A 9,614-nucleotide genomic window follows, 5' to 3' on the forward strand; every position below is an offset into this window, starting at 1 on the left:
AATGGAAACTTCATACAAAAACATGGTTAGATTAATTAGAATTTAATGTTCACTTTACAGACACAGAACAAACATTCTGCTTCATTCATTTACTTTGAATTGCTGCAAGTCAGTGCCATGGTACAAGCTTCTCAAAGCGGCTCAAAATGTTCATGTTTGATGATGCAACCTTTTTTCCCTCCTCAGACAAAAACATTTCGACGTGTTTCCACAGCCGCTCCGATGAGCTCAGCATGCAAACATGTCGTCTACCTACAAGGTGGAGGGATTATAAAACGTATGGCTTTTTTGAAAGCATTAGAAACAAGACAAATCAAAAAGTGCATTCAACACAAAAATGTTCAATTCCAGTCTGTGATCAAACATGTTCTCCTTGGCCTGCTGGCTCAGTGACTGAACTTCTCATGCAGGTTGGCTGATGCCAAGCAACCGCCCTTGAGTTCACAGGTCGCATAAGTCCTCTTTCAGGGCTTAACGCGGGCGTCTGTGCTTCCTGCAGAGATTCTTTAAATAAATACAGCAGGGTTTGTTTACCACAAAGCAGTTTCAGTCTGTTAACACACCCTGCAGGTTGCATGAAAAGTTTCAAGGCTGGCTCCATTCCCGCAATGCAGTGCACCGTTCGCAGTCATTATCTGGGCCCATAGTCGTAGTTTGTGGGCCCGCTGGTAGCCGAGTACATGTTAGCTGTGGCCGGGTTCATGTGGTGGTGGTACGTGTGTCCTCTGATGCTGGGTAAAGGGTAAGGGGATGGCCTGGTCTTGGCTCCCAGGTAATGTTCATAGGTGGTGGGGTACTTGTAGGGATGGTGGTGGAGGGTGTCCGGGGGTAGAGTGTGAGGGTCTGGCCGGAGGTCGTGCGGAGGGCTCGGGCGGCCGCCGGTAAGCGGGATGGTGTGGAGGCCTCCCGGGACGGGCAGGGCGGGACTGAGGACGCGGGACATCAGCTGGTGAGCCGGGTCAGCATGTATGGGTGTGCCGCCGGGTTCTCGCTCATAGTCCCGCCTACTGTCATCTGAAGAAGATAAACAGTTAGTCACATGGGGAGTCAATCATGCACTATTTGCATATACTGTACATAGAAGATGCAACTGTAATTTAACTCCTGAATTTCGCAGAACCATACTGGTTCAATTTTCACATCGTGTCACTTGTTCACAGCGAAAATCTACTTTGAAAAGTTGCAAATGCTTTGGCAATTCATTCCGCGCTGTTGACAAGCAATTTGACTACTATCCCTACACAGAGACACAAATATTTGCAAGGATTTTGAGAGAAAATATTTTTTGCTGGAGAACCATGATATTTTCCCATTTTGTTTCTGATCTGAGAAATGCACCAACGTGACTGAGATTAACTGGAATCAAACTTGGTCTTTGATTTGCCTAGTTGAGACTGAAGCTAATAAATAAATAAATGAATAAATAAATAAATAAATAAATAAATAAATGAGTAAATGAATAAATAAATAAATACATTTGATTCACAAAAGTGTTGGAAATATAAATCAAGATGGTTGTAAGTAAATCATGTATGATAGGTATTAATAACTAATATAAAGGACCTTCATTTGTAGTCAGCGACTGGCTATTATTTGTTTAACTAAAGGCCAACGTTTGCCCGATCCTTCAAATGCATCACTTTTTAAGCCATAAATTGGATGTAACGTGGCCTCACATTGACAGTAAGCCAGTTGTCAGGAAGACAGAAGCCGACTCGGTTTGATGTTGGCCAGCAGAGTGGCAGGCGAAGCTAAAGTCGGAACAAAGAGGGAGCTGCAGACCTTTCTCTGTGCCGTTCTGCTGAGGAGGAGATGACATTGGGTTTCTTGTTCTGGCAAAAGCACTCATTATTGGCAGGGAGCCTGGCCTGTGATTCCTGGGCCTGCGGGAAGGGAGACAGGAGTAATTTCATGAACACCACAATTTCTTCAGCATGTATTTGGATGGTATGGAAGTGTTCATGCTTCGAGTCCTTCTACAATAGCTGATCTTCCATTTAGATCAATGAAAGTTGAAAGTAAATCAGTCAGAAGGTCCTATTCAGTGATTAATAAGGCTTCACTTCAGAGTAATCTGTTTAGTTAAACCTTGAAAGGGGAAAAATGAACAGCATTTGGAAGAAATTGAGTCACTTGTTTCCGTACCAGATGTGTGGACTTTTGTGTATGGAGAAAATTTGCTAATCTATCAATGACTGAAAAGCAGCCGATAATCTTTGAAACAATATCCAGTGTTTTCCAACGCTCACAGCCTTCATTGTGTACTTTTAACATGCAAGTTCCACCCATCTGGCACCTATGTAAAAACAAAATACTAAACTGTTTTCCTAATGTGTGCAAATGTCCCTTTTGACTTTGTTGCACTTCATATCATGTACAAACATGTCAAAAGGACTTTTTGTAATAGTGTCAACAAAAACTCACCAATCCTCTGGGTCACAGTCCCGGAAGCCTTTTGCAAAAGGGTTACTGGCTATTTTCAGCTGGGTGATCTGAAGTTACCAGAAAATCAAAACAATGTCCTTAATGCAGGGGTCACTACTTCTTGTCTACTACCAAATATGATACACCATTCTGAAAATAGCAAATTTGCTCCTACTAGCTTTAATAATGGTATGATTACATGTTAATGATTAATGATATGAATTTATGTGCAGACTGATCATGTTAATGATTTTTTAACAATAATTAGGAAACAGACACACTTTATTTTTTATAAATCTCTGCCAGTGTTTATGTTTTCAAATGACCACTTCTACAATATCCCAAGAAAATCACACTGTCCCATGACCAGTAACATTATTGTAGAACAGACTCGTAGCTACTTAGGAAGTCCACGCAGGGCTACCAGGGGCGCACCACAGTCAGATCAATTGGGAGAAATGTTTTTGATAATTTGCAAAGTAAACATAACAGCTACAACTCTTGCATAATTAGCCTGGACTTTACAAGAAAGATGATTGTAGGATTGTAAGAACACAAGCTTAATATTTTATGTATGTACGTCCTTTGTATTTGAATTACTTCATGAGAGCACCAAGGTACTTATTTATTTCATGAAAATACTTAGGTATTTAAGTTTTAATCTATGCTGTATGACAGACAGAAAACAGACAGGCAGACAAAAGTAAAAGACAAAGAAAATCTGCTGCATTACTTAACATCATTTTAAAGCACTTAATTTCCTATATAGGAGGCCTACACATGATCCACAACAGTTTTACGTATTAGTGTCGATGTGAAATACATAACAAGAGATACTGGCAAAGAATTAGCTTTTTTTTTTTTTTTACATAATAATAATAAAGCTTAAGTAAAGCCTCACAATGTGGTAAGATCATATCTGAGTTGAATTATGTGTTTAAATTATATTATTATTTGCACATCAAAACAATATTAAGCAATATTATCCAATTCTTTGAAATACACCTAGCAAATTGTAAGTGCATAGACAAAGAAAGAAGTCTATTATCGTGATGTCGTCTTGTTTTTTAGCAGCAGATCTTCATCAAGTTTGTTGGAACTTAATAATCATAATTTGGAGTGACTTTCTTACCCGGTGATTCTGGTACGCCGTAACTGCTGTGAAGCGGGTTTCCTCGAACACAAAAGTTTTGTAATTCTCTTCTGCGTACTTCTCGCTGTCCTTGCGAGGATCCACATAGACCACGTGGAACCTGGGCTGGTAGCGATGCATTGAGTTGAGAATGATCTGTGGAGAAAAAATTAAAAAGCCACATTAGCAAGCTGACCGAGAAAGGCACTCATAAGAAACCAATCAATCAAAAAGTAAATTAATAAAATAAAAGATCCTAGCTAAACTGTATTGTACATGAAACATTTGTATTTAGTTTGAGGAACTGTTATTATTGTTATTAACACAAAACCACACAAACGTATTGAAGTTGTGGGAATAAAAGTTTTATTTATGCTTATATTTTATGGCGGCATGGAAGGGCAGTGGTTAGCAGACAGCCCTGTCTCACAGCTGAGAGGTTTTGGGTTCGAATCGTGGTTCAATGAGGACAAACATTGATGAATGGATAGATGTTGATATTTTAATATGTACAAATTGATGGCGAGTTGAAAGCTTTTCAAAACTTCAATGCTCTTCTCACTCAGTGAAAACCCAGTTATTTGAATCACAAATCCATAGGCCGAACCCAAAATTGGATTTTATCATGCTGCCATTGCTGCAATTATATAATGACAAAAACATATTTTGTACATGTATGGAAGAATTCACTAATTGCACTCACATGTCCGTTATCATCCAGGAGGTTGTTGGTGAGTTTGAGTTTGTCAAAAGAAACAATCTGCTTCATCCACTGGGCGCCCTTTGCCGGAGAGTCCGGGTGGTAGTGGACTCTTCCAGGGGTCGCTGGGTCAGCTTTGCCCGCCACAAGCCACGAGGAACTGTGGAACGCATACCTGTGGGGATCACTGGGGTCATTTATCGTGCAATTTGGTTTTTATTAACGTATATTCATATCAAAATGGTATATCAACTCATGCTTGATCCGTGTGCGCGTTTCACTTTGAATTTGCATAAGTCACATATGTATTGGTTCTTACATGCATTAGTTACATTTTCTGGCACATGAAATCTGATGTAAATCGTGTGTGCATTTTTTTTTTCAACCTATGCTTAACTGTTGTAAGGAGGCTAACCTATAACGTTTGTCGTCCACTGGCAAAAAGTCCATTAGGAGCATGTAGTCCGCCATTGGATCCATCCCGAATATTTTCACTTGGAATGTTGGAAACATTCGCCTGGAAAGAGCCCAGAAAATAGACATTAAATTCTCAAGTTGCTATATTGCCTGCTTTTATGTAAACACCCGCAGCACATTTGCACGGAAATGGTGAATCAAGAAATTATCCAAATAATAATAATAATTTTGTCAACACATTTATCCAACACATATTGCTCGCAGAAATGCATTTATAAAAGAAAAGTCGAAACTACGAGCTACAGTGGGAAAGACGTAATAGTTTGTTGTCTTTTAATTTGCTCTTGAGCTTTAAATGACTTTTTTTGTTTTGATATTTTCCAGACACATATAGCCATCGCAAAACAGGCCAACTTTTCACTTTCTTTCATTTACATTTGCCCACACAGATTTATGACATATAACAATTCCACCCAGAAGCAGCCTTCTACCTACCTCCTACTGCGAGTGCACCGAATTGATTTTGAACTTGAAATGCAATTATACCCTCTCCTACGACGTTTCTGTGCTTGGCCAGTTGAACGAGCTGACTAATGCCCATGTCAAGGGATGAAAAGGGATGCAAATCAACGCTCAATTAACGTCACTGTTTGGCTTTGCCGAGGCTGAAGGAGCCTCTAAAGTGCTACTTGTCACACTGCACCAGAGGTGCCACACTTTCAAGATTATTGAAACAGGCGATGCCTCTCTCCATTGTATTCTCATAAATAAATAAATAAATAATAATAACAGGCTTGCAACCTTGCAACTGATTCAAAGTTCAGGCATTCGAGGGGTAAACGCTCACTTTATGACAGGGGCCAGCAACTTTCTTGAAACGGAGAGCTGCTTTTGGGGTATTGCAAAATGTTGGATACAACTTTGCTCAAATTACCTTTATTCATTTGTAATTATTATATCTAATTATTAATAATTTATTATATACATTTATGTGACTATACTATAATAATGTCTCATAATACGGAAACAGAAAAATGTTAATAAGCAAAACTTTATTTCTATAGAGCAAGCGAGTGTTTACATTCTCAAACGATCACGTCTACAATATTCCTAGAAATGTTCCAATCGCTATTAATGTATTTTTTTTTAAGAAGGCCAAGCCTATATTAGCAACACTTTGTTTATGTACTCAATAAAATAGACCAACAAACGAAAACTTTTCGGTGATCAAAATCGAACGAACTTAATTAAAACGGAGGCCAATAAAAAAAGGAAATAGACGCTTTTATACAAAGTCCAAATAATCGAAATGAAACAAGTTATAATTGATGACAAATTGTGTTTAGGTATGGAGCAACAAGCGTGCGTAAAACTGAGAGGGATGCATGCCATGCGGATAGAGGTGAAAAGCAGGCTGCAAACGCTGTTTTTGCAGTTGCAGACGCCTGTCACATTACGCGGTACGCGCACACGCGTGCTTGCTGCACAGCTCAAATCTGCCAAATTATTCCGTGGCTTATTTCGCATAGATTTCAATCACAGATACTTTATGTAATCACGTGTAAATAAATGTCGCTCGTGAAAACGAGCAACGTTATTTGCATGAAGACAAGCATTTTAATTTTAAAAAAGAACACAAACTGTTGAGGGAATAAAAAAACAAAAACAAGGAGAGCGTTTGTAAAACAATTTCTACTCAACAATTAAAATGTCACGTAGCCTAATTAAACAATAATGGTGGTAATATAACTTGATTTGACGCTACAGGCTATAATATGAAATAATTGCAGCCTTTATTATGAGCATCACGCTCTCACCTTCCCGCCTTGGTGACGATCATCTCGGTGCCCAGCTGATTAAACTCGTCCCATAAGGCCTTCATCTCCAACTGGACGTTAATGTTAGCCACTTTGGGGTTCTTCTTGATGATGTTTTTGCTGTTAGGTGTGGAGTTGGACGAGGACGACGAGCAAGGGGTCCCGGCGGGGTCGCTCGACGGGGCCTGGCCCGCATAGCCGTAGTTGGGCTGAGCGGCCGGGCAGGGATCAAAGTGGGCTTCGTGTTGGGTGTAAGGGTCCCCGGGGGAGGGGGAGAGGTGGTAGCCCCCCGGGGTGTTGAGGCTGCTCAGGCTGCTGGTCGTGAAGGCTGCAACATCGCAAAAATGGGACAGCTGCGTCAGCCACGGGCTGGATATGGCTGAAATCATCCCAAAAAGACTGGATTTACTAATAGGTCTTGTAGTCGGTAACACAGACAGAGAAAGAGAGAGAAAAGAACAGAATAAATGACTTCCAAGATGTCAGGATGGATTTAAAAGTTCCCGTTTCGGTTTGTTATAAATCCCGGAGGTATAGCATCCCAAAAGCTAAAAACGCGTCCAAAGTGGAGCGAATCCCGCGGGAATCCTGCAATGTTTTTCTCCTTTTGTGTCGGTAGTGCGCGTCGGTGTTGTGCGCTCCTGCTGAGCGGGCGCGCATGTGTGTGTTCGAGTGCAAGACAGCCTGCTTCTCTTATCTGGCGCGGAGGGCCTCCCCTTTGCGATAAAACAGGTTCTTATTTCTATTTAGATAAGGAACTGCAGGTAATGTGGCTTTTCCTCGCCTCGTGAAGAGACTGATTGACACATAAGTGCGCCCCTTCTTTTTAATGGGCTTTCCGGCACCCAGTCCTATTTTGGATGGGGCCCGCATCACCCCCGTTGACACAAAACAATAGGAGGTGAGCAATGTAAACGATGGACTGGGTAAACATATAGTGATTTACATGAATAAATAAATAAATAAATAAATATGCAGGCGCTGAATGTTGCTTATATAGTGGATAAATACTTGAGGTGAGATAGGGCGTATAGTTGAGTTTCGCCGTTACGCAAAACATTGACGTTTTACCCACATTTTGTTCCAGATTTTTAATTGTGCTTAAATTCAAAATGTAGCCATCGATAGCAAAATTTTAGGTTTATTTGAGCGGATTTTTAACACTGCATGATTTAAAATCGTATATGTAGTCTATATTTGTTATCTGTATATCCCAATAAATAAATATGCATCAAGTAAAATCTAACAAACGTTTTTTTTTTGTTTTTTTTTTCAATTTAAAAAAAAGCAGCACGTTTGAACAGTACTTTTTTTTTGTGAATGAGCATAAATGAAGATTTTTAGGTGGTCTTTTGGCTGCTTCGGTGTCCATTTAAAAGTAGGCAGTCAATAGTTGTGAAATCAAAACAAGTTTCGGCTCCAACCGCGGATCTGAATGTCACGTTCCATCATGCGTGGACATATAATCAACAAACTTGTTTACCTTCCATTTCCCGGGTCACAGTGCTGTAATGCATTGTGCAGCAGCTGTGGTTGTTCCCGTCTGGTTTGTCCAGGCCGGTGCTCGAGCGCTTGTCAAACGCTGCGTTTCCTGCTTGCTCTGCAGCACAAATCAGAGAGGCAATACTAAAAGCATTTGCCCTGGGAGACAGGGGACCACCGTCGTCCATAGGCAGGGGGCTCAAGTTAGGGGAAAGTCGTTCCTACTCCTCCTCCACCGCCTCCCCCTTCTCCAAACAGCAGGAGAAGGCTGCGCAAAAAAGCGAAGAACATGCGCGAAAAAAGCCTTCTCACATGCCCACACTGGCCAAAGTCTGCTTGGAAAGTATTCCCGCTGCTACGGTGAAGGCACCCGAACTTCCCTGGTCGATAGGTTCATTTATAGAACCTCGAGAGGGGAAGCGGTCCAGCCGGTGTCAAACCATTGTCGATCCGCAGAGAGCATGCAGGGCGAGCGCGCGTTCCGTGTTTGTGCTCGTTGTGTGCGGTGGCGGGTGTTGTCATGTGAAGGCTGCTTGCCCGCCTGCCTCCACGAGAAACTGCTGCTGATACGAGAATGTCAGAAGGCAGCCACATCCACATCCACGCCTCCCCCTTGCGAACTGCGCGCAAGGAAAACGCGCGCGTGTGCGTGCCTGCGTGCGCGCAATTCGGCGTGTTTTATTTTAATAAGACTTTGTCACTCGCTTGGATGCCGTCCACGTCACTGCAATGCCCGGCTGAACAATATGAGCCACTTTTTAACAGTAGAAACAAACGGCGTTTACTGCGAGGAACACGCCCCGAAGGCTATCGTATAATTTACGAATTTATTGTTGTTGTTTTTTAAATCATACTTTGCCGCTTTTAGGGAGCTATTGTTGAAATACTAAATAATTCAACATTTCAATCACAGAAATGTCCAGTTTTTAGTTATGTTATGCATAAGTAATTATACTCGTAGCGTTATAGTGAAATATGTGGCTTCAATTTGTAACCTAAACGTGCACGCATTCTACTTTTGATGATGATGATGATGATGATGATGAAGATTATTATTATCATCGTCGACGATGTATAGTATTTTCATTTCTCAGACGTGTCTAACCGTGTCTTTTCTAATTCTATGTGGACGCCTGAATTATATTTTTATGCATTTTTTTATGCAAAATGGTATATGCTGTTGTAGCAAACGAATAATGTAAAAGTAAAATCGTATCCCACTTCTCAACAAAGTTGCACGGAGATCAATAACGGAACGTCGGTTGACTCATATCGATTGTAATGTATAATTTAACTAAACAGACAAAACAGCCAAGCGTAATTTGAAAAGTATACACACACTCGGAAAGTGATGCTCAGAAGCTTTATTCCTGTCTTTGCTAATGATGATAATTCTCTATCACTTATCGGAGATTTACACGGCACTCTTGCCTGAAGCCACTGCGACGGAGACGCGCAATACACGTGGTCAGTAAAAGTTTTTTTTTTTTCTTTCAGACGCATAACACCTTGGAGGGAGCTGGCCTTGACCTCTTGGACCCGCGTGTCGCCTTGCGGCTTCTCAGCTTCTCTGTAGTGTCCAAACCGAAATGTGTTTTGTTGGACATTAACCGGATAGAGTCCAATTTACACATGAGGTCAC

The 9,614-nt window shown here is 41.1% G+C and overlaps 1 protein-coding gene across 3 annotated transcripts; it reads right to left on the reverse strand.

Annotated features, from left to right (window-relative positions):
- Positions 1-26: 26 nt before the first annotated feature.
- On the reverse strand, positions 27-8,542 carry tbx1 (T-box transcription factor 1). 3 transcript variants are annotated; one of them, XM_037258790.1, is made up of 8 exons: positions 7,974-8,542; positions 6,491-6,818; positions 4,672-4,773; positions 4,260-4,431; positions 3,557-3,712; positions 2,425-2,492; positions 1,783-1,883; positions 27-1,014 (listed from the first exon to the last, which is right to left on the reverse strand). In XM_037258790.1, the coding sequence occupies exons 1-8, from the start codon at positions 8,158-8,160 to the stop codon at positions 632-634; spliced, it is 1,497 nt and encodes a 498-aa protein (XP_037114685.1). In that variant the 5' UTR covers positions 8,161-8,542; the 3' UTR covers positions 27-631. The 3 variants fall into 3 exon arrangements, with proteins under 3 accessions (XP_037114685.1, XP_037114684.1, XP_037114686.1); XM_037258789.1 differs by having other exon boundaries at positions 6,491-6,869; positions 7,974-8,541; XM_037258791.1 differs by having other exon boundaries at positions 6,491-6,907; positions 7,974-8,072.
- Positions 8,543-9,614: the final 1,072 nt, after the last annotated feature.

This window comes from Syngnathus acus, chromosome 9, assembly GCF_901709675.1.
Source record: "Syngnathus acus chromosome 9, fSynAcu1.2, whole genome shotgun sequence".
NCBI lineage: Eukaryota > Metazoa > Chordata > Actinopteri > Syngnathiformes > Syngnathidae > Syngnathus > Syngnathus acus.

Coding starts and splice junctions, on each gene's coding strand:
- tbx1 (XM_037258789.1), bottom strand. CDS start 8,160: ATGGACGACGGTGGTCCCCTGTCTCCCAGGGCAAATGCTTTTAGTATT. Junction 3,713..4,259: donor TCCTGGATGATAACGGACAT/GTGAGTGCAATT, acceptor TTTTCTCCACAG/ATCATTCTCAACTCAATGCA. Junction 1,015..1,782: donor GCAGAACGGCACAGAGAAAG/GTCTGCAGCTCC, acceptor TATCTTCTTCAG/ATGACAGTAGGCGGGACTAT.